The 24,788-nt window shown below is 43.4% G+C and overlaps 2 protein-coding genes across 10 annotated transcripts in view; one reads left to right on the forward strand and one right to left on the reverse strand.

Moving 5' to 3' along the window:
• Positions 1-305: 305 nt before the first annotated feature.
• fundc1 (FUN14 domain containing 1) lies at positions 306-5,310 on the reverse strand. 6 transcript variants are annotated; one of them, XM_018750001.1, is made up of 5 exons: positions 5,255-5,310; positions 4,354-4,585; positions 3,994-4,069; positions 2,715-2,843; positions 306-924 (listed from the first exon to the last, which is right to left on the reverse strand). In XM_018750001.1, exons 1-5 carry the CDS (start codon positions 5,271-5,273, stop codon positions 847-849), a joined length of 534 nt encoding a protein of 177 aa, XP_018605517.1. In that variant the 5' UTR covers positions 5,274-5,310; the 3' UTR covers positions 306-846. The 6 variants fall into 6 exon arrangements, with proteins under 6 accessions (XP_018605517.1, XP_018605516.1, XP_018605518.1 ...); XM_018750000.1 differs by having other exon boundaries at positions 4,354-4,609; positions 5,255-5,308; XM_018750002.1 differs by having other exon boundaries at positions 4,354-4,609; positions 5,242-5,275.
• Positions 5,311-9,595: 4,285 nt separating this feature from the next.
• The window catches only part of kdm6a (lysine (K)-specific demethylase 6A), a 60,497-nt gene continuing 45,304 nt past the window's right edge, over positions 9,596-24,788 (forward strand). For 2 of the 4 annotated variants that reach the window (XM_018749995.2, XM_018749994.2), the window contains exons 1-2: positions 9,596-10,142; positions 10,287-10,350. In XM_018749995.2, coding sequence (XP_018605511.2) covers positions 9,973-10,142; positions 10,287-10,350 — 234 coding nt within the window. In that variant the 5' untranslated portion in view covers positions 9,596-9,972. Of the gene's footprint in view, positions 10,143-10,286; positions 10,351-13,443; positions 13,462-13,490; positions 13,535-24,788 lie in introns of those variants that run through there. The other 2 variants (XM_018749997.2, XM_018749996.2) reach the window with 2 other exon arrangements.

Genomic DNA, 24,788 nt, shown 5'->3' on the forward strand with positions numbered 1-24,788 from the left:
AGCAGAGACACCACCCGGTGCTCACGCGGCCGCGTATGGAGCGCGTATCCTCCACTTGCACGTCACCTTTCTCACGTATAAATTACATACAAACATACATATTCCTATATTAAAAATATTGGAAAATTATTTCACTTCACTTACCGTCTACTGCGTGGTATATTTTTGTTAGCATAATGTCGCCAGTGAAACACCGCCCTTCATTGGCATAAGTTTATAAAATACAACGATCACGCGATGAGCGTTTCATCCTACAGTTTTATTTTCAGACACACAACTTAAAAATAATTTAAAACAAAGGATCGTTTACTTGGCACAGAAAAAAATAACATTGCACTTAACATCTAATATTGCACCGTTCAATAGGCAACGTGTCGAGAAAGTATATCTGAAATGAACACAGTTTTAAATGCTGTTGACAGTAGACATAATGAAATGTTAGTGTTTTCTACACATAATCAAAGACAGGAGTGTGTAACCAAGGTGCCACCTTGCTCCTGGCAAGTAAAGAGTACGCATATTATACGTATATGGATCACAATGAGATGAATAAGGCCCATCTATCATACAGTACTCAGTTGGTTTACTGTGTGTTGTGCTGCTCTGTGTTCGGAGGTTGTACAACGGGAACTATAGAGGCACAGTATGTGGGCAGGGCTCGGGGTGAGTGGATCAGCTGGGAGCATCACTGCAGCGCTGCGTTCAGGCCTCGTCCCCGCAAGCCAGGCGCACACCTGTTTAACCCTTCTCGCCAAGTGTGGCGGGAGAGGATACTGCACAGCTATAGCAATGTCTTGTGCGTAGGTCAGACTCCAGAGGATCTGTCCAGTGGTAACCGACAGGTTTTTAGGAGGCTAGTCCCAGCAGGAATCCTCCCACAAATCCACTAGAGAGGACAATGTTCCTCTTCACAAACTCTGTGGCCTACAAAGGGGGAAAGCATGTTCAAAAATATTTAGAACAACAAACACAACAATAAAAATCCAAGATAATGGAAAAAGTAAATTTAAATTTGCCTCATTCAAGATACTGATAATTTAAGGTTTCCAACTGTGAACGGTTTCATTTGTTATGACTGAAAAAAACTTCAGACACCAGCTTTATTATGCCTCTGTACAGGATCCACATTTCTGCTGTGTTTGAGGACATTCTCATGTCAACTAATGGGTGGATGCAGAAAGTCATGTTTGCGCCGCAGCAAACTCATTTTAGAAAATACAACAAGAAGGAACATAGAATTTACAATAAACTGGAAAGTTTATCCTCAAAAATCTATTACTAAACTTGAGTTGCCTGCTTTTGAAAAGTCTGGTAAGCAACATTAGAACAATCTTATCAAATGTAAAGAAGTTGTACCAAAAGCATATTACTTCACAATAACATTACGCACAATGTATGACACTTTGGAGAAAAGCATCTGTTAAACTGGAAAGTGTAAATGTTATGTAACATTACAAAAATTATGTAAAAGAGCCTGTCAATGCAATATCTGCTACATCTCAACCAGAGTGCTACGCTCTTCCACATCTGCCCACTTGGTGATCCCATGCACCAAAGGTAAAGCACGGAGGTTCTCAGTTCTGGCTCTGTTGTGGTGAAATGACCTCCTCCTCTCGCTCAGAACTGTTGAATCTCTGTCCACATTTAAAAGGAGTCTTAAAACTCATCTCTTCCAGACCCATTTTGCCCATAAGCTCTTAAGTTCATGTAAGGTATAAATGTTCATGATCGCGCTCGGATCAATTCTTTAGAGCTACTCCTGCAATGTAATGTAAATGTTTATATGCATCTCAAAAAAAAAAAAAAAACTACTAGGGAGGTGATGAGGAATCGGCGATATTTCGGTAAAGTTTTATGCAGCTACTTGTGTGATGAACGTCGGTGCATATGGTGAAGGAAACTAACTGTATTCAAGAGTCACATCTGCAGCTATGTATGCATTTTCTATGAGATGTCGCTTTGGAGAAAAGCATCTACTAAATTAATAAATACAAATGTACACTGCTTGAAAAGTATGTGAACCTCTAACACAGTTGGTCCAACAAAGTCATGGCTCAATTAGAATCAGCTCGTCTTGATTCTTCTCACAGTGCTCTCATGTAAAAGGAAAGAACAGGTTAAGTAACAGCTCTCTTCCTGTGCCCCTCGAGTACTTCTTTAGATCCTGGAACAGTGCATTACATTAATCTCAAATGGTAAATCTAAAATGACCAACTTTCTTGAGAAGCCGGCCCAGAACTTATCTTCGAAGATTTTTCTGTAATTCCTGAACTTGGTATGATTTTCTTCCCCACACCTGATGATAACCTTATTGACTAAGTTGATTTACATTGGGGTTCACATATTTTTGTACATGCAGTGACACAACCTAACAAATGTACTTTTTTCTGTTGCATGCATCAGTTCCTTTAGCATTTGTTTTGCGGTTAAAAGCCTTTATGTACAAAGAACAGTCTGATTCCGATGATTTTATAGTACAAATATGACATGTACTGTATGTACCAGGGGTTTACATTCTTTCAAGTGGCAGTGTACACTATAGCAAGCATGTTAAAAATGTGATCAGATTTAATAAGACACTCCTTTCTTATGAGCAATACTGAGAATCAACCAACTACTGTATTTCTTGAAAAACAAAATATTGACATGCAGCATTACTTACAAGTAATATTTAGATATTGTAAAAGGTAAATAGTAGGAAAACCTAACTTTACCTCGTCAATAAATGTATTTATCTCAGGTGCAGCTTTATTAGCCTTCTTCTTTAGGCATTTCTTTGCTTTATTAACATCCTTTTCAACTTTCTTCCAGTCAACTTGCACGTAGCCACTGTGATTTGCAATCTGTAAGGCAAGAGACTGCAGGACTCAGCTAAACAATTCTGTGTCTTTAGCGCATATAGACTTGTCTCAACGTAAGAACAGACTTGGCACAGAAAATGTGGTAAAATTTGTTTCTCTCTGCAAGGCCCGAAACAAGTACATTCTGCTAGGTGAGGCATAAGTAACCCATAGTTCTTGTACAACAGTTTGTGCATGTGAGTAAAGGACTACAATATAATATCACCATTATCCAAAGTTGTGGTGTAATTTAATTTTTGTGTTATAAGCTACAGGAGGACACGGGGGCGCAGTGGGTTGGACCGGGTCCTGCTCTCAGGTGGGTCTGGGGTTCGAGTCCCGCTTGGGGTGCCTTGCGACGGACTGGTGTCCCGTCCTCGGTGTGTCCCCTTCTCCCTCCAGCCTTGTGCCCTGTGTTGCCAGGTTAGGTTTCTGGCTCCCCTTGACTTGTCCCGTATAGGACAAGTGGTTCAGATAATGTGTGTGTATGTGTGTGTTATAAACTGTTCAAAGTTGACCTGTGTGTTATACACTGTGGTTTAATTATCCTAGAGTCCTTGCTGTCTAATTCACAAATAATGTCATTTAATTCATTCACTTCATTTAAGTACTTTGTGCTGATAATTTCCTATAATTTAAGCTGTTTTCAAGTGCTTCTAGATATGTTGCCAAATTAACCTTAAGATTTTATGAAAAATCAGTTAACTTGATGATATAAAATCAGCCAACCCTGTTATTTGCCCATTTATAGAGCAATATAACACACACACACGCTATGCACAGTTTACATTTCCTAACTGAAATGACGCATATCTTTGAACAGTGGGAGGAAACTGGGGCTCCCAGCAGAACCCACACAAAAGGGGAGAACATGCAAACTCCCAAACAAACTGAACAGGAACTGAACCAAAATCCAAATGTCACAGCACAGGAGCTCTGATGCACCAGTGTCACCTGCAACGAGGTTATGAAACGGATGTAAAAGACATAAACAAATATAAAGAAAATCTAAAATTAATATATCATCCACTAAAAGCCATATTCAAACAAAAAGCTCTTACTCCGAAAGGGAATGCTGTATAAATTAGAGCGTAAAAGTGTAGATTTTCCCAAAAACATGCTTCACATTACATGGCGCTTTACAGTTTGCTACCTGTAACAGAAGGAATCCTCCACCAACAGCTGTGGCTGCAATCTTCCCAACCCTCTGAAACAGATATCCTGCACACCTAACAAACATAAGCATGTTGTTACGCAGAGATATTTCACTTTCCCAAGAACAGAAATGATTCGCTCGGGAGAAATACATGCACGTGGCGTCACACGGGGGGGGCAGTTTAACAAAGGCAGATGTTCCAGATGTCGTGAAGGGAATTTTAATCCGTTGCACACGGCTACATTAACACTGGCCTTGTTGGCAAAACTCCGAGAGGGCCGAACGTCTCGTGTCCCAGACAGCCCTCTTTCCACGCAGCGACTGAGATGTAGAGATGGACGGGATCCATCCACCTACCAGCCGGTTACTCCACCCATCACGATCTGCGTGGCCACAGAGTACTTCTCGGCAATGGGCCCCGAGTTGTTGCCGAAGACGCGGCTCCACCACTGGTGATGCCTGGTGTAGTCGGTCAGGTCCATCACTTCGAAGGAGTCCTCATCGCTCTCCGCGTCCACGCCTGGGGACACAGTGCCGGCGGCAGGAACACGGCGCCGCATCCACGGGCTGTCCGAGCAGTTTCCTTCCGCTGTAAAAGCAATATTCTCACAGGCTGAAAGTGAAAGATTTTGTGAAAACGTGGACATGAGATGACCGTGGACATGAGATGACCGGTGGAGATGACGTGTAACAGAGTCATGGAAGTGAATCGAAGGAGCAGGTATGAAATCTTTGTAACTAAAACGACAGCCTGTGACTAGATGTCGGCGGTTTCCACAACTTCCCCCATCAAAAGACAGCTGAAACTAACTAGTCTGCTTGTTAGTAACCTAAACATTATTTATTCGGCTTTCAGTCCCATGATGATGACACTTTTGACAAATGTGCTCCTCAGCTTAATAACACATTTGAATTAAGCTCCCAACCCCGTCTATTAAAATGTTATGATTACCAGTTGTTGGGAAATATTAGGCTAACACACTGTCACTGCTATTATATAAAGAAGATATAATATTATAACGCCAACGAAAAATATTTTTATTAATTTATTGCAAGACTACTATAGCGGCACGACGACTCGACTGCCCCCTTCGCTTAGCGGCTTACAGTTTTAGCTGAACATCATGTCTCCTCCCCTTGAGAATAAATGCAGTGCGCTGAGAGAGCTGTAAAAGCAATAATGAGACTGGCACTGATATTTACTGACAAGTCGTGACAGCAGTATGCTTATTTCTGACTGCTTACTGGTTGTCCTCACCTGCCCTGCGCTCCGCCATTTTGCAGTAAACACGGATGACGACGTTCACTGTTGGGGCTCCCTTAAGCCCCGCCCCTCGGGGGCTATGACGTCAGAATTTAAAGACACAAACCGTAACTGCTTTCGTCCTGCCTTACGATTGACACGGATCACTGGAGTTAGAAAAAAAAAAAAAAAAAGATTCATAAGGCGAATTCTCGTGCGTTGGAAACGTAATCACAATTATCTTTACCATTTTTTTTTGTGGTTCCTAAGCCCCAAAAATAACACATCATTTCTGCCAGAATTATCCCCAATCCTATTACTATTACAATACAATTGCTTCAGTGGTAAACAATTAGCTATGAGTGATGACAAGACAGTTTCCCTTCATTAATTACTTTGTTATGCTGTATGGCTCTGTATCACAGACATTTGAAAAAAGCGTGGCTTCCATCCAGGTGCTCTGGTTTCCTCCCACATCCCAAAGACACGAGTTTCACGTGAACTGGTGACACTGAAATTCCCGAGAGTGTGTGTGTTTCTTACACTGATCTGCTGTACTGCAGTGTATCTAACACTGTAAGTTACCTTGGAGAAAGGTATCGGCTAAATACTAGTTAGTAAACATTATACACAGATCTGGAGAAAAACATCCGATAAATGAAGAAATGTAAATGTAAACATAAATGCTGCCTGCAGCTCAGACGTCAACTCGTTTCCACAGTGTTTACAGCTGGTGTGTGATGTCTGTCCATGTTGGTGACTGTAGTAAGTAAAGGCCTACTGTTTACATTTAACAATTTATCTGACACTTTTCTCCAGAACAACTAATAACATAAAGCTATTTACAATTACTTACCCATTTATACAGTGGGTTAATTTTACTGGAGCAATTTAGGGTAGGTACCTTGCTCAACAATAATACAGCTGCAGATGGGGAATCAAACCTCTGACCTTTGGGTCCAAAGGCAGTGACTCTTACCATGACACTATCAGCTGTAGGCCTACTGTTACTACCCACAGTGGAGGTGCCAAACGAAGCTGAAAGTAGCATGAAGACGAGGACTGTCCTTCGTTGCACTTGAACGATTTAACACTCAAGTAAGGGTCTCCACATATCGTATTTTTATTTTTTAATTTAATTTTAAGGCATGTAGAAGTTAATATAGGCAGCATGGTGGCTCACAGACCCTGTTTTCCGAGTTTGGTCAAAGGTTTGAATCCACCATGGTCGGTGAGGAGTTCACACATTCTCTTTTGTCTGCATGAGTTTCCTCCCTCAGTCCAAAGACATCGGTTTCAAGCCAATTAGTGATTAAACTATGTGTAGCATGTGAATGTGTGAGTGACTGTGTATGTGTTTGTGCTTACCCTGTGATGTGCTGGTGCCTTGACCAGAGTGTGCCCTGCCTCAAATCTACACTTTGGGGATAGGCTCCAGACCACCTGCCACTGGAGAAGCAATTATTGATCATTATTGATGAGGGGCAAGGGGTGCAGTGGGATAGTGGTGCAGCAGGTTTGACTGGGTCCTGCTCTCTGGTGGGTGTGGGGTTCAGGTCCTGCTTAGGGTCCCCTCCCTGTGTTGCCAGGTTAGCCTCTGGTTTGCTGCAACCCCACTTGGGACAAGCAAAATTCATTTTACAGTGAAATTTTTACTTTATTGCAGTTTTATCTCAGGTTTTACAAGTCTTAACCCACAGATAAATTGAGGGAGATCTGCATAAAGCATTTATTCATTGCAACTTAGTGCTAAAAGTGACTTGATAGACACAAAATGAGTAATGAACATACTTCTGGTCCCAGTTGTGCTTTGTAGCTTTAGCCTTAAAATATTTTTAACGGTTAAAGGACATGTTAATTACAAGCAGACTCTGACCTAGAGTGGGAGAATGTAAAAAGAAATATCAATTAAATTTTCTGCAAAGATAGGAGCCTGTATTGGAGAAAAGAGCTTGTACACAACACAAAGGCCTCATAGCAATACCATTCACTAAGGAATGCTCCTAAAGTTAATATTTAGTAAAGACACTTCCTTTGAATTTGTCCCCATTTTTCTCGACAATGCTGGAGGACAAAAGACAGCTGATACTGGGATACAGGCAGCATCTTTTGAGGTGGCAGGTTGACATCAACTTAAGTTATTACTGACTTCATAAGAGCAGGTCCTTAGTCATACCAACATCCGTTCAGACTTCGTCCCTTTTTGAGTTAACAATCTCCCTGTTTCAGGGGGATGGAGACCACTGTTGCAGTCTGCTGTCAAACCCATCTTACCCTCAAGCTTTCCCGAGTCCTTCTTGTCTGCCTGTGTTTCTGTACATCCTAAAAAGTTTCCAGAACATTAATGCCTTGGATTTTTGTTTCTTTGAAGCTAGAGCAAGAACCAGCTGTAACTGCTATCAGCTGACTGACTTGAACAGATTTATCATGACTGTATTGGTGACCATAATGTGGAATTCCCTGCTCCCATTTGTGGTGGTGCACATATAACATGGCCAGTTTCTCTAGCTTATTCTCATAATTTCTGAAAAAATTCTTACAAATGAGAATGTTAAAGCAAGAAAAGAATCAGGCAGAATATATAAAAAAATAGCTTTAATAAAAGGACCTTGCTTTTTTTTAAAACAAAATCCTAGGGAACTGTAGAATCTTATTAAATTCCATTATTTTTTCTTTTACAAAGTTTGACAAATTACTCAAATTATGTTCAAGGACATCGAAGACAAATGTATGCATAAAATGCTGTTTTCCCCAGAGCCAATCTGAAAAAAAATGAAATCCATTTCTGTGTGCTTCAAAAATATTTCAGCTTGAGCTTCTCCTACTGAAGATGTATGCAAACTGCTGCAGTTCTCAGCCTCCTCAATTGAGCGAGTCATAGAACTCCATCAGTTTCATTAGTGGCAATGATAGCACCCAGATTGGAAGCCAATGTAGTAAATATGCTAACCGATACCCTGCCTCCTTTGAACAACTCTAGCAGAGTCTGAATCAGTTTTTTTTTTTTTTTAAATAATATTTAAAAAAAAAAATGGGTGGGAGGGTATCGGGATTTGCGTATGCTGCTCGGTGCAACAAGCGGTAGGTAAACTAGGTTTGCTTGAGACTTTCAAGTCTGCAGCTATGTCTCCTCCTCTTGATGTAATGCATACATTGGACTTCTGCTAGGATATATATTGCTTTGGACAAAAGTCCCTGCTAAATGAATAAATGTCTATATTTCAGGACCAAAAGGCACGGTGTTCTGTAACATGGCACTCCAAAGTAAATTCATTTGACATTAAACTATACGTGCGACATCACCCCATATCTAAGGTACACATAGGATACCCAAATTCCCATCGAAATATAGGTTGAGCGTAAAGGTAAAGTGTCCCAGCTCTTGTCAGCTAGTTCAGGTGCAGAGGCCATGACGCTATATGTCACTGCACCTATTGCATGGGCAATATCAGGCTGCGCAAAAAAAAAAAAAAAAAAAAACCCACGTAAATCCTGCTCAATGAAATTCAGAGCGGGTATTCATGAAATGTCCACTTTAAGGACAGAATTAAAACTAAAATTCAAACACTCAAGGCACAGCTTTCAGACCGGGGGGGGGCTGCGGAAGACTGAACAAACCAGGAGTATTCTCTAAAGTGGAAAAGCGTCGCATACGAATTCGAAAAATTCAACCACAAACCGTTAAGAATATCCTTGGCATATCCTTTCGGTGTCTAGTGGCAACAGGTAAACCTGCATCGTGACTGAGAAAAACTTTAGCTCTCCAGCATGTCAAATATATGCATAATTTAAACGATATTTTATTAATTGGCGAGCGTCACAGGATGATCTACTCATTTGAATTCGGTTAGTTTAAAACAGATCTACGCTCGCAGATCAGCCTCCATTGGCAAAAAAAAAAAAAAAATGGATTTTAAAAACTAAAAAAAAAAAAAAAACCATCAAACGACCTATTAACACGAACAACTAACTATGCCGAATTATCGTGAAAACAAAGAGAGTTCAATAACCACCTAAAATGCGAGGGTTTTGACATTGGCGAGCACCTCACTACTACTAACTAACACACTTGGCCATGAAAATAGGGCAGCGACTACAACTGCCTTTATAAAGGACGTGGTCCAATCTAACTTGTTACCTATAATTGAACGTACGCGTCAGACATTTAGAACTGTGTCCAATAGACGATTGCAGTATAAATTACATCATAATTATTGCCAAAAAGCAACCAATGAGAATCCCTGTCAGAAGGACGTCACGGAAGCTATGTCTTTTGGTCAGCCGCCCCTAGTAAGTTTATATGAGAGACGAAGCTCTGGAGAAAGGGCCCCCCAGGACAGGACCAGTCACGTGCCGCCGTATAGATGCGCCTATTGGTTGGGGAGAGAAGAGAGGGCGTTCCCAAAGCGGCGGCGTGGGTTCGCTTGTGTGACACAATTACAACAACTTTGAGCCAGTGGTTGGGGGAAGTTTGTGATATAACCAAATACACCCCGTTTAAAGAAAGCTGCACGAGCAGCGTTCCATGCATCACACGGCATTGAATGCATACAATACTTTATATGAAAACAATGTGAAAGGGGAATGATGTGGGTTTCTCGTTTTCCTAGAGGATTTGCAATTGCTTCTGCAAATTAATCCTGGAAAAGTTGGTTTACTTCGTTTATTTTCGCTCGTTTTTTTAAAAAAAAAAAATCGGCGGAGTTCCCCGCTTACTTCACCGTTGCGTTTCCATGAAATCGTGCGGAGTGTCGCTCGCCGCCGCCGCCTGCGTTTCTGCTCGGAGTCTCGGCGCTGCTGGTGATGAGGAAAAGAAAATGGCGGCGGGAAAAGCGAGTGAACCCGAGGAGGACTTTCCGAGGCTGACAGCGCAGGAGAGAGACAGCCTGGCTGCGATAGACAGGTTGGGAACGTACAGCTGCGCGAGCTCCAGCGGCTTTCTTGCCGTTTTTGCGCGCGCATCCGCGCATTTTGAGCGCGCGATTGTCCAGCGTAGCGCGCCCGAGTAACGCGGAGCCGCCTGTGTTTGTCTTGTGTGCTTTTGCAGTTCACTGTTTGGATTTCAGAGGCTTCATGAAGATGGCGCCAGAACGAAGGCCTTGCTGCTGAAGGTATGTCGACTCGAGAGGAGCGCTGACCGCTCCTTTTCCCCTCCCCGAAACGCTCCCGGTTCGCGCCTTCGCTCGGCCCAAGGGTGGCGGGGCTGGGCGCGCGCGTTGCCCGCGATCAGCCCCCGACGCGCGGGGGAGCCGCGCGCGCACCGCGCTCCCGCTGCAGCCGCTCGCGGCTCTCCGAGCTGCACAGTTCCCGCTGCCCAGGGCGCCGGCGCTCAGCGCGCGCATCATCCCTGCGTCTTGGCGCTGTTTCTCGGGGTGGCCACGCAGGAGGAGAGGGCTCGATCGGAGACCCCCTACAAACACACACACGCACGCACGCACACACACACACGAGCGCGCGCGCAGGCAAGCTGTCAGCCCGCGGGCTGCAGACACCCCCGTTAGCTCGCTTGCAGCAGCGGGGCTGGACCGACGTGTTGACACTGCACGGTGCAGCGCGTTCGTGTGGCCCAAAGTGTGTCCGCGCATCGCGTGAACCCGCTCACCTCGGCTCATGACGCAAAAGTGTCTTAAAGTGTTACTTGGAGCTTATGGGTGGAGAACCCTCGTATCGGATAGAGATGGAGCGATCAAAGGCCCGTTTTTGTACTCTCTCTTGTCCGGTAGAAACCTGATTGACTTTAGCCTGCGTTTCTCCGTGTGTGTGGGGCTGCGGTCCGTGCCCGCTCGTGCCCGCTGCTGGGCGCGCGCGCGCTCTCAACAAGCCAAGCGCTCCCGTCGGGCTGCCGCGCGGTGTTTGTGCACTGCCTTTCGGGCTCTCGGCGCCCGGTTCGCTTGGTAATGGCTGCTCCCGGCGGCCCAAGATGGCGGGGCGGCGACGGGAAGCGGGAGGCGCGCGGCCGCCGGTCAGCGCGAGCCCCGCGCGCTTCGCTGGACCGTGGTGGCGCAGCCGCGCGCACTCCCGTCTGCACTTTGTGCCTTTTGTGTCCGGCGGTGCGCGTTGACGGGCGGGCGCAGCCTCCCTCGGCGCTTCGTTCTGTCGTTGCTCACTGTCATTACCGCCATCATGATGATGATCAGCATAGGACTAATCAGTCATCGGCAGTCATTGCCATCGGTGTCTTCATCATGGTCGTCATCGCGTGACATCTTCACCACCAGCGTGGTCATCATTGTTAGGATCACTCTGGCACCACAATCATCACTGACATCTCCACCAGCGCCATGATCGTAACAATGATTGTTAGAATCATTACCAGACAAATCACCGTCATCAGTCATTCATTGTTAGTGTTATCATCAGTATCTTCCTCATCATCCTCAAATCAGACATCACCCCCCCAACACAAGCATCACAACATCATCGCCACCGGTTGTCGCCACCGTCATTTACGCTCAGCATCTTCATCGCGCTCATCTTCATCCACCTGTAGCACGCGAGGCTTTGGATCTCGTCTCTTTCGGCGGCGGCGGCGGCCTCGTCCGCGCTCTTCCTCAGCGAGTAAACCTCTGCTCTCTGTCCCGGACCTTCGCTCGTCTCGACTCGCTGAAGCTCCGCTTTAATTTAAACGCCAGTTTCAACTCCATTTTCCTGCATTTCGTGCAACTTTAGCGACGTTGCATTTTGTCAAGAGCTTCCACCCAGTACTCCTGTTCTTAATGAGACACATGAGAGGCCCCACCTTAGCAAGGTGCCTCCACCACCGCTTGACCGCGTTGCCGGTACCGGTGTTTCATTAAAGACGGCCGTTCCTCACGATTGAGACGCGCACTCTCGAACGGTGTGTGTGGGGCACCGGGGCACCTCTGTGCACCCAGTCTCGGCTTCGCTTTGGGGAGCTCCCCCGCTGCGTCACGTTCTCCGCTTTCTCCCGGGAAACCGTGCAGTCCATAAAGTCCCCAATCTGAACGGTGAAACTTCAACTTTTTTCCAAGCGTTACGCTTTTAAACTCCCCTTTGCTGAGCAAAAAGCCCGATGACACTCGATGAAAGTGGACCCGCATCGCGTGCTCTCTTCGTAGGAGGGTGGCATCTGGTCGTCCGCGAACGCTCGAACCTTTGCTTGGCTTCCGAATGTGGCGGAACTGTTCTGCGCCTTTGCGTTTCAGTATATTTATGAAGCTGCCTTAAAAATGGTTTTACAGAACCGTATGTGTCTTTCGCTGCTGCTACAAATGAGTTGTGACGCCGTCTTTCGATTTTTCAGCTCGCTGGTGTAGGCCCGGTCCTTATTTAGTGGTGGTGGCTCTTTTTCGGCCAGATGTGCGACATGGCAGCGTGTAACTCCTCCTTTCGATAGGTTCGCAACAACTCCGATACAACCTCACTTTAATGCATGAAAGCGCTTGCAAACTACAGTTTGGCTTTAATTTTGCTGTGATTGATATTAATGTAATTATAGACCTTTTTATTTACAGCTAATCAAATGTAGAGTGGTACCGTATCGGCAGCCGAGATCATTTGTGGCCCATGTCCAGAACACCTATTTGTAGGGGCTCTTATTGGATCAATTCATTATTTAAAAACAAATAATCGAGAGCTATGAAGTCAAGTCTCGCTGTTTTAGGTGTCCTCTGTGTGGTCCCTGTTTTGCCGAGTATTGATTATCCGTACATGCATTCATTGTTCTCTATGAATGGCTTGAGTATCGACTTCCCAGCCTTGCTGCTGTGCCCTTGATGAAGGTACTAAGCCAAAGTTGATAAAGTAAAAATGCCCAGACTCCATCAATGTGTCCATAACTAATTTTATTCGAGAAAAAACATCTGCTAGCAGTATCAGTTCTTCGTGCGCTGCCTTGTGTTTTGATGTGAAGACACTACAGCTAGGGTGTAGAAACGCAGTTCAAAAGCCATCTTTACTGTGCTTCCGCTAATCCGTCTTCCTGCATGGTTAGTTATTAAATTTTTTTTTCCCAGAATGGAGCACCTGAGATGAGACGGAATGGGACTGAACATGCATGTTTTTTTTGGTGTGTCTTCTGAATGTTGTGTGTGTGTGTGTGTGTGTGTGTGTGTGTGTGTGTGTGTGTGTGTGTGTGTGTGTTGTAATGGACTGCAGGCCGATGCACGCAGTGCCTGCCGGCGAAGTTCCTGCCACACGAGAGGGTGTTTGCATGTTGAACCGCCACGATCGTGTTTCCTCGTGCGGTCCTGAGGAATGAGGTCAGTGTGACAGTGAAACTGGATGGATGTGGCTTTAACCGCGTCTCACTGCGTTCGTGACACTCAGCAGAAGGTTGGAAATATTGACATTTTCACTGCCAAGTACTGGATGCGCTGGGCAAAAACGCGTATTGTCTGGTGGAATTCTTTGATGTTTTGCTTTGCATGCTGGTCCTGTTTTAAAATGATAATTACGAATATAATTTCTCGGCGCCTCCCTTGCCTTTTGCTGAGAGCTCATCCGATGTCGGCTGTGGCAGCGATCGAGAGTTCTGTCTCTTCCTTGGGTGCAAAGTTTATCGATACGTGGATGTGGGACGGATCCAAGGGGTGATGTGTGGCACAACGTGGGGGAATAAGTGTGTCCTGTTCGGGGGGGGCACAGCGTGCGCTCGGCGGGTGTTCGTTCATGGCTGCAGTTCTCTTGTATGAAAATGTGAGCCGAGCAGTTGAATTTTTCCTTCAGACTAAGTGAAGAGGAGAACGTGTCCGTGTAGCACTATGGTAAAGGGAGATTGCCTACGTATGCACTGTCAGCACCTGTCACTTCTTCTAACCGCCATCCAGCGTGCTGCCCACTTTGAAATCATGAACCTGAAAGTCCTGGAATTCTGTTGAAAATAGACATTTCACTTTCTCTGCTCTCCACATTATATTTTGTACTTCAACAGTTATTTCATATGCATATTTATCGGTATGTACAGTAGCTGTGTGTGTCTACATATAAATAAGATCATCTTGTGCTTTGTGAGGTTGTGGGATCTTGTTTAAATAGACATGCTGTATAAACTGAATTTTATGCTGCATTAATTTCTATATCTTTTGCCTCAATAACTGCCACCATAAAACGGGGCTGTACTTCTTGCTTTTCATTTCATATTTCATATAACTGCACCGTAGCGCATCCTTTCTCTGTGCAAATAAAAGTTGATAATCATTTGAAACACCGTTTGTGCTCTTTGGAGAGTAGATGGATGGATGGATGGATGCACAGTTTGCAGATGTTTTTGACTCTGCTTAAAAAAATTGGTTGTTGGACAAAAATGTGTCAAATATGTATTTTAGCTGACATCTAGGCTGGTAATGTGATAAAAGTTGGGGAAAAACTGAATCTGTATGGTTTTTTTTTTTTTTTTTTTTTTTGTTAAATTGCAACCCAAACTCCTTTCTAGTTGGGGTTATGGTACATACACTGACTGCTGTTGTATATTTGGGAAGGAAATGTATCCTGTAGCTGGTAGTATAGTGGTTAGGACTGCTGTATTTGGCCCCGAAGGTCACAGGTTTGATTCCCACCTCCAGCTCTAGTACCTTTGAGCAATGTACTTAACTAAATTGCTCCAGTAAAATTATCCAGCTGTATAAATGGATCTGTACTTCTGATTAGCTTAACACTGTAAGTCGCTTTGGAGAAAAGTGTCAGATAAATGAATGAATGTAAATGTATTTTAGTGCTGTGGTCTAAACCTGAAGTTCCCTCTGTAAACATGGAAAATAACTTTCCAAATGGAAGAAAACATTTGATTTGCATGACAGTTCCAGTGAATTGTGCAATATGTGGACACCCTTCTGGAAGTTACTAGAAAGTCCTGCACGATCATAACTGTGATAAACTGTAACCTTGCGACTCTGAGCCCTCGCTGTTTTTGTGCATGACAATGAAAGCACAAGCACGTGTTCTAAAATTTGTAACAAAATTACTTAAAGCTTCTCTTCTGCTGGTATATTTCTGTTCAGTCCGTCTTTATCGATAATCACTTAGCGGGATTTTGGAGGTCCGCAATTTATCCCTGAAACGCACGCTGCGAGGCATTTCGATAACTTGTCTCGCAGATGTTTCCGACGTAGGACAAAGTTGTCAAAGTTAGAAAGTTGTGTGTCTTTCACCTCCCGCGAAGCAGGCGGATGCTGTGCTGTCAGTCGCTGTCTGGTGTTAGTTTGAACCCACCTCCTGCTGTAATTAATAATTAATTATTAAAACAAGCTTTGCCACATCGCTTTCAGCTGTGTCGACACACTTACCTTATCGAGGGCTGCGATTTCTTCTTTCATTGTCCATGTCACAGGAATTGCAGTGTGTGTTGGTTTTTCTAATAGAGTTAGTTGATGTTCTTTACAGAGTAAAAGGCAGTGAATAAGGTACCTATTTTTGACCAGAATGAGGAAAAATACCAAGGTACCGAACTATAAGTGAGTATGGAAAAGTGATATTTTCATAAGCCGTTTTCGTGGGTCTTGTTTGTATGCAACCTTGCTGTATGAGGGCACAGTGTGTGCTTTGTGTGTTGGTGCGTGAACCGGAGCAGACTGTGAAGTATTTTTGCATTTCACCTCACTGAACACATGAACGTGCATCGGTTGGCTTATTTATCGTCTTTTGCATTTATTCATTTGGCAGATGCTTTTCTCCAAAGTGTTGTCCATATCATAGAAAATACAATGTGTGCATTACCTTAGGAGAAAGACATAGCTGCAGACATGTGATTCTTAAGTAGTTAGTCTGTTTCCTTCACCATATGCACTGACGTTCATCGCACAAGTAGCTGCGTAAAACTTTACCGGAATATTGCCGATTCCTGATCACCTTCTTAGTGGTTTTTTTTTTTTTTTTCTTTTTTTTTGTTGTGCATATAAACATTTACGTTACATTGCAGGAGTGGCTCTGTAAAGGATTGATCCGCACATGATCATGAACATGTATACCTTACGGGCATGAATATTTATACCTTATGTGAATTTAAGAGATTATGGGCAAAGTGAGTCTGGAAGAGGTGAGTTTTATCACCCTTTTTAAATGTGGACAAAGATCAAAGATTCAGCAGTTCTGAGTGAGAGAGGGAGGTCGTTCCGCCACGACGGAGCCAGAACCGAGAACCTCCGTGCTTTTGTATTACAAAGTAATTCTTTGCGTCGTTGCAGTGTGTTTCATGCTGGTCGTTAGTTAAAATGTGTCTTGAAGGCATTTAAAATTGGATACACCAATGAATTACTGTTTTTGCTGATTCCACGGTGATTTCTGCAGGTGTCTTGGACCGCACACCTTGTATACACACTTGGGTGAAAGATGTCTGAGTTTCTGGCCCCCGTGGTCCCATGTGATGGATTGTATCTAAGGTATCGTGTGTCAGCAGTGTGTATCTGCGCTGGGTTTCGCTGGCCATTAGGCCACGTTTTTCCCCACTGCTGTGTGGTCTAGTGGGAGCCGGCTGCTAGCGTCGTGGTTAGAGCTGCTGTCTTTTCACCCGAAGGTTGTGGGTTCGAATCCCACCTCCATCTGTAGCATGTTTGAGCGAGGTACTTTAAATTATTCCAGTAAAAATGACTCAGCTGTATAAACAAGTAAATAATTGTAAATAGCTTAATGTTGTAAGTTGCTTTGGAGAAAAGTGTCAGATGAATGTGTAAATATAATGTGTGTGTGTGTGTGTGTGTGTGTGTGTGTGTGTGTGTGTGTGTGTGTGTGTGTGTGGCATCCAGACGCGCTCCTCGAACGCCAGGGGTTTGTTTCGAGGAAGGTATATTATGAACTTGGCAATATTAATATTAACTTTTCTCTAATTTTTGCTACTTGCCGACATCTAAGAGTTTGGTCCCCCCTGTTTTAACTACCCATCTCAACGGAGCTCTTTTCACTTGATCGCTTGGTTATGTAGCAAGCGTTGCGTGTCTGGAGTACGTTGTGTACGTCGGGAACACGGCTCAGTTGTTGTCGATCGTGCGAATGATTTGGCGTGTTTTGTTTGAGAGTGAGGTGTGGGGCAATACAAGGTTACAACATCAGTACCGTGCTCAAGGCTACTATAGGAGGAGGTAGGATTTGAACCTGGGTCATTTGATTGCGCGACAATGGCTCTAGTCACTATGCCACCTGTACGCTTGGTTACCTGGCTAACAGTATGTCTTTGGGTGTGACACCTGAATGCCTTTTTTTGGACTGTTGCACTCACCACGCAATTGTAGGTACAGTGCCTCTAGGTAAGTGTGTGTGGTGATAGACGGCAAACCGCAATTGCTGGAAGCCCCCCCCCCCCCCCCCCCCCCCGTCCACAAGCTAGCGGACCAAACCGAGACCAAATATGACAGCTTTGTCTCGGTGTGTACAGTGGTTTGGACACCATTTATGTAACACTTGACATCAGTCCAGAACGGGAAGTGTTTTGACTTTAGTGTGGTGTGGTGTTTTTACTGCAATGTTTTTGGCGCGCGACTATTTACACACAAAATTTTTATTAGACTCAGGTGCCATCCTGCTTCGACTGGAAGACGTGGTCTTCGTGTGTACCATACCAAGAACTTGGCAGCTAACCAAAATCATGTAGGTATTCTGTATAGAAATTGATACAGTTTAAATTATCGCAAATTCTGATTACACACACACACACACACACACACACACACGTTGACTGAAGCCGCTTGTCCCAAGCGGGGGTCACGGTGAACCGGATTCTAACCTGGCAACACAAGTGCAAGGCTGGTGGGGGAGGGGACACACCCAGGACGGGACGCCAGTCCGTCGCAAGGCACCCGAAGCGGGACTCGAACCCCAGACCCACCAGAAAGTGGGCCTCGGCCAAACCTGCCACGCCGCCTCGCCACCGCACCCCCTTCCTTCAGATTGATTAGTGATAGTATATTCTGGAAGTCCTAGTCCACATTCAAACCGTGAATGTCAATGAAAATGCACTGAAGTGACGTTTGCTATATAAAACAAAAAAAGAGCATTGATGAATGGAGCGAAAAGGAGCATTGATGGGTGTATATAAATAAAAATGAATATTTTACTGTGTAAGAAGTGTGACACTTGGGCTGTTTGAACTGCTTTAGTTTTAAAAGTCATATGGAATATATTGCACTCCCAGATTCTCGTGGTTACTTTTAAGTACACACACATTTTCTGAACCGCTTGTCCCATACGGGGTCGCGGGGAACCGGAGCCTACCCGGCAACACAGGGCGTAAGGTCGGAGGGGGAGTGGACACACCCAGGACGGGACACCGGTCCGTCGCAAGGGACCCCAGGCAGGACTCGAACCCCAGACCTACTGGAGAGCAGGACCTGGTCCAACCCACTGCGTCACCACACCCCCTACTACTTTTAAGTATTCGGTACTAAAACTTCACATGCTTCCTGCACATGCTCAGTTTAATCTCTTAACATGTGTTGAATGTTATAAAGAAAATTTTGCTGAGAAAGTTTTGTTAATTTCTTGTTTGTATTTATCCTGTGGGAAATGATCACTGTGGCACTTGTGTTCAGTTGTTATGATAAGTTGATAATTTACACTTATTAATTTAGCTTGTACTTTTCTCTAAAGTGACTTAGTGCTAATACCTACAATTATTTGCCCTTTTATACAGCTGAGTTTTTTTGTTTCACTGGAGCACTTTAGGGTAAGTGTGTTGCTCGGGGGTACTACAGCAGGTGGTGGTGTTCAAACCTGTGACCTCTGAACCCAGAGATGGCATCGCTAACCCCTACACTACCAGCTGCCCCAGATTTAATATTGACTTGATCAAGGTTAATGCCAAATAATGGCAAAAATTTTTTATTATTTTTTTTTTTTTTGTTTTGTTCATGTATCATACTCCACCCAGGGCTGGGATGGACAGCTGTGTGCGTGTGTGTGCGCGCGCGCAAGATGCTTCTTGTCATTTTAGTTGAATAAAAAAAAAAAATCTCTTTCCATGACATGATTTCAATGCTCATAATTCCTTTCCATTTTTGCTGGAAATTAATTCCTGAGTGAACTGCAACACATGGAGGTTTGTCAACACGCTTCCACTTTTGCCATCAGCAGTAGCACACGTTTCTTCTGAATGCTGACGCTCATCTCTTGAAACGTGACGCTGAATTTCTCGTCAGGATCTTACATTATCTGCTTTCAGAACACGTTGTCTTCTTGCTTTAATAAACTGGAATTAAGAAGCGCTGCAGCCTGTTGGTGGTGATGCTTTTATTGCCGCGTGGGTGGGGGTCAGTCAGCAGGTATGCCTCCGTCCTGAGGTTGTAGGGAGATGAGGTTTGGTGTAAAGCTACTAGAGAGGTGCTGTCACCCTGTGAGATTTGAGTTCTCCAAGTGTCTTTCCTCAACATTTAATGAAGGTACAGCGGTTCCTCGTGTCACGAATGCTGGGGTTACAGATTTTGAAAGATGGTTTCCGAATTATTTTTAGCTGCGTTTTCTTTCCGTTTTCTTAAATATGTCTTGCAGAGGGAACGCCAGCTGTGTTTCCGTGTCCGACCATTAGTTGGCAGTAAAATGCAACGAAGCAGAGTAGGAGGGCAGGGACCAGCTTGAGTCGACTCTCTTCCGCACGGTTTGTAGCTCGTGTCTGGTGTTCCTGAGTTTTGGTGATCAGTAACAAGATGAGGAACACTGGACATGTTTATGGAATAAATCTGTCAGCACTGGATAGGTTTTTGGAGACCGCATATTTTTACTGAATGTAGCTCGGAGTTAATGAAAATGCTAGGTGTGTGTATTTTTATGTCTTAGCTTTATCTGAGACTTTTACAGAACTTAACCCTAGCAATACAAATCCGTCTTTTTAACCTTTTCATTGTGCACATAATAAGAAAGCTGAAAGTGGCTAAAAGCTGAACATTGGACAGCCTTATAGCATAGATTTGTCAGCCGGTGGAACTGATGAAGAGCTTCAGAAAATGTGATTTCATGCACGCATTGACTGTAACCGATTGTCCCGAATGGGGTCGCAGCGAGCCGGAGCCTAACCCGGCAACACAGGGCGTGATGCCGGAGGGGGAGGGGACACACCCAGGACGGGACGCCGGTCCATCACAAGGCACCCCAAGCAGAGCTCAAACCCCAGACCCACCAGACAGCAGGACCCGGCCAAACCGGCTGCGCCACTGTGCCCCCCGGATGTGATTTCAGTCATTTTAAATTAATTTCGCTAGAACATTAAAAACCATTTTTATTCCTTTGTTAGAATTTAACAAATAAATCAAGGTATGTCAGTATAGTTAAGCTTTTTCTATTGTGAATTAGGGGCAACATTGATTTTGGATTTTCAAACCACATGATGAGCAGCCTTCAGTTTTGAAGTATGTTTGTTGCCAAGGAACCAGTGTATGCAATACATTTTTTTTTTTTTTTTTTTTTTTAAAAGTGTTATTTCTGTAGGTTACATGTTCATGCCTGTCCCTTTCCCCAATAGAATTACTATTGAGGCTCCAGTTTATGCTAAGGAGGACATGCCGAGTGAGTTTTGCATTGTGCACGTTTCAGAGACGTAGCTAAAAGCTGCAAAATGACTTAGTGGGTGAGATGCTGACCTCCCAAAGTGATACGTTTATATTAGTCATGTTAACATGACAGTGGCTCTCTGACTGCACATCCGTTTATTTGCATGTGGGTTTGGTGGAAACACCTGCAGTGTTGGACTTGGCTCTCTTCGAACTACACTGAGCTTGTTTGGGGGATGTCGGACACACAGCCAACTTCCCTGCAAACTAAACAAGCGTGTGTGTGTGTGTGTGTGTGTGTGTGTGTGTGTGTGTGTGTATATATATATCCTCTGGATAACTGATGAGAATGAATTAACGTGGTTGTCAGGATTACATTTTGCAACTGCTTTACAAAGAGAGTCATTTGATTATGGGGGAAAAACAAGGAAAATACCTCATTTTTATTTATTTATTTTTTTTTAAAAAATATTTCTGTCCTAAGTAGAATCTGCCCCGTGTAGATGTACTGTTCTTTGCAACTGTGTTTTTGTGTATCTATTTGCTGATATCGCACCCCCTCAAGTCTTTAGACTTTCTACCGGGCAGTGCTGCTTTGGTGCAGTACCATCATTCCAGTTTTTTAATCACAGGTGGGTAGTAGTAAGTTTATTTTTGTGTCAGTATTTAAGTAAATTTTTCTTGGTACTTTTCAGTGTGATTGCTGACATTAATACTTTTACCGGAGTGAATTTGAAAGGAAAAAATATACTTTTACTAAGCCACATTTCTGCCACCCTCGTTATGTTACAGTTTTTACAAATTTGTTTTAACTTTCTCTCCTTAAAACTAGTCTCTATTATGGTGAACCATGACGTCTTCAATTTATTTTACCAGCTGTTGTTGGCTGTCATTCAGTCATGTTTATGGCGAACCTTTAAAATGTCTTTGCTGTTGTCTGATTTTTTTTTTGTTCATTTCATTGGTCATACTCGCCATCAGTTTAGTACTGACCAATCGCAGCTAGAGTTGCGTTTAATCCCGCCTTGATTGACAATTGAGTTCATTCCTCCAAAGAAGTGAGTTGGAAAAGACAAGAGTTTAAATGTGTTTAATATGTTATGGATTTATATTTTGAGAGAACTGTGTACATTCTAAGTCTCCCGGATAAACAAGAGGTTAAATATGTTTAATATGTTAAGCATATATATTTTGAGAGAACTGTGGACATTCCAAGTCTCCTGGATTTCGGCACGTCCTCCCAGACTCCCACAAGTGATCCATAAGCACCAGGAAATGGCCCTCTGCTCTCAGATTTTTCTATTTCTGCTGAGATCTTTCACTCCCCCATCCATAAGTTTCTGGAGTACTTTTAAAAAATGATGTTTTCTTTATCCTTGTACTGCCTGAAAGTATGTGAATCCTGCCGGGGTGGTTATTATTGTTGTGTAAAATATTAAAGTAAAATGAATAAATGATTTACGCACCTGATTCTGCTTACGTACTTGGTTTAACCAGTGCAACTTAGACTTCACTTATTTTTACACCTGCTCTGCTGCCCTGTTTCTATTACACACATGATTTCCTCTAAAGCAATATATGGAACTGGTAATTCCACACCCATTACATCACATGAGAAACACTTCTTAATTTGCGGTAAAATGTAAGAACACAAAGGGTTCACATACTTTCAAGCAGCACTGAGTTTTGTAGTAATTCTTGTAAATTAAATGTTTGAAAATATCTTGTATAAAAATTATATAGGTTAAAAAAATAAATGATTTTGCTTAAACACACAAAATGTTATTGGTATGAAGCATTTTAATTTACTTTGGTGACGGAACTTCAATTGTAAAACGTAGTACAGGTGGTCCCCGATTTCCGATTGTTTTATTTATTTATTTTGCCCTTTTTCTTTTCTTTCAACTTTACGATAGTAAGCTGGCAATACACATTCAGTAGGAACTGTACTTCAAATTTTGATCCGCCCTCCCGGGCAAGCGATACGTGGAGTGATACTCCCTCGTGATGCTGGGCAGCGACAGCGATCCACATCTCCTAGTTATTATAATTATGTTACCAGCTCTGTGTACTTTCCTAACCAAAATAGCAGCGTCAACATTAGCACTGGAATATCACTTGAACATTTAAGTAGGTCAAGATTTAGTGCAATGCAGCCAACTAGCTCTGTGTTTTGTGTTCAAATCAATGCTTCTCTTTCTGTCCAGCGGGGTCCCGGTCATCCAGCCGTGTAAGTCAATGGGGGAAGCCTGGTACACGTCCGAGGTGACCCATTTGTTGCCTAGCTATGGTGCATCACTGAGTCCAACACGTCCAGAATGCGAGACAAACCATCTATGGTTCTACTTGTCCTTGGGTTTGGAACGTCGAAACTGAACAGCTCTTTTTCCATTTGTTTCCTTTTTTGATTTTTCGTTATTTTCATAGTGCTACTTTGTCTCTGCTCTCTTGTTATGGGGCGGTCAGTGATGGGACAGTTACAGGAGGTGACTTGTAACCTGCAGGCTGTTTGTTCGAGTCCGGGTCTTCTCACTACGAAATTGCCTTATTCTGAATTCCACCACTTTAAATACTTTCTTTAACGTTCTCAGAGGTTTCTTTGTGTTCGTGGAATGTATTTAATTTGCAAAAAAAAAACATGTAGAAATATTTGTCGCTATTCTGACTGTCCCGAAGCTCGGATAAGCGGTTCTGTTTTTGTATCCTGAAGCTTCTGGAGTAAGTGGGGTAAGTGCACCTCATTGTGTGGGACACAAAATACACATTAGAAGAGACATTTCAAAGTGCTTTTTTTTTTTTTTTTAAAGCAAGCATAGTCCTGCTGGTGTTAGTGGAAATTTGGGAAAGATTAAAAACAAAAGCACGAAGGTCCTTAGTTCTGGTTCTCAGTTCTAAGATCTGTTGTGGTGGAACGACCTCCCCCTCTCACTCAGAACTGCTGAATCTCTGTCCACATTTAAAAAGGGTCTTAAAACTCACCTCTTCCAGACTCACTTCACCCACCATCTCTTAAGTTCATGTAAGGTGTAAATGTTCATGCACTATAACTAAGATCGTGACCCAACAAGCCTTTACATAGCTACTCCTGTAATGTAATGAAAAATGTTGTTTACACACATTTAGTTTTATGCAGCTACTTGTGGGATGAATATTGGTTCATATGGTGGAAAGAAACAAACTAATTGTACTTAAGAGTCACACGTCTGCATTTAAGTGTCTCTCTCTACTAATGTAATGAACACATTGTATTTTCTATGAGATGTACAACCCGTTGGAGAAAAGTCTTCTAAATGAATAAATGTAAATGTACATAATGTAATTAATAATGAGCATATTTAGTAGCAGTGGAAGTGCCTCATTTGAAATGAAAGTAGCGGTTGGAATAGATTGAAAACAGCCGACGGATCGGTTCTGGCACCTTCCTGCAGCTGAGGGTATATCTACGGAAAAGGACAGTGGAGTGGTGCTGTTAGCAAGTGCGTCACCCTTGGGCTGATTTATTTCTCTCTTGCTCGCACACACACACACACACACACACACTCACACACTCACTCACTCACTCACTCACTCACTCACTCACTCACGCACTCACTCACGCACTCACTCACTCACTCACTCACTCACTCACTCTTCTGAGAGCCATCCTTGCTGAGGCTCATCAGAGCTGTGAGCTGTCAGGGAGCACCAGATTGCACTGACTGTGATGCCACTTTGCAGATATGGGAGAGCAGCCTGGCCAGGTAATGCCTTGTTATATCTTTTTCATTGGACTTCATTTTTTTTTTTCTAAAGTTCCCCTCCTAATTTGATGCTTATTTTTGTCTTTACTGATCTTACTGTTTCAGAGTTGGAGACAAATGTTTGGCTGTGCTTCACAGTCCCTTCTTATGTGCATCGCTTGGATTTGGCTCAAAAGTAACAACTTTTTTTTTTATCCTTAAATAGCCCTTGTGAGAATAATGTTCAGTATACATAAGCGAGGTACTTATCCTGGATTGACATGCTGAAAATTACTCATGTGCATACATGGGTAAATAATTAAGTATCTTAAAATTGTAAGTTACTTGGGAGAGAAGCATCAGTTAATAAATGTGGTGTTTCAGTAATGACATTTAATTTAC

The sequence above is a fragment of the Scleropages formosus genome, chromosome 1 (genome assembly GCF_900964775.1).
Source record: "Scleropages formosus chromosome 1, fSclFor1.1, whole genome shotgun sequence".
In the NCBI taxonomy this organism is placed as follows: Eukaryota; Metazoa; Chordata; class Actinopteri; order Osteoglossiformes; family Osteoglossidae; genus Scleropages; species Scleropages formosus.

What these genes read in the sequence shown, in the direction of transcription:
- fundc1 (XM_018750000.1), bottom strand. An exon ending in ATGGGTGGAGTAACCGGCTG is followed by an intron (nt 4,070 to 4,353) that starts GTAGGTGGATGG and finishes TATGTTTGTTAG; the next exon opens with GTGTGCAGGATATCTGTTTC. An exon ending in GAGGATTCCTTCTGTTACAG is followed by an intron (nt 2,844 to 3,993) that starts GTAGCAAACTGT and finishes CTTGCCTTACAG; the next exon opens with ATTGCAAATCACAGTGGCTA.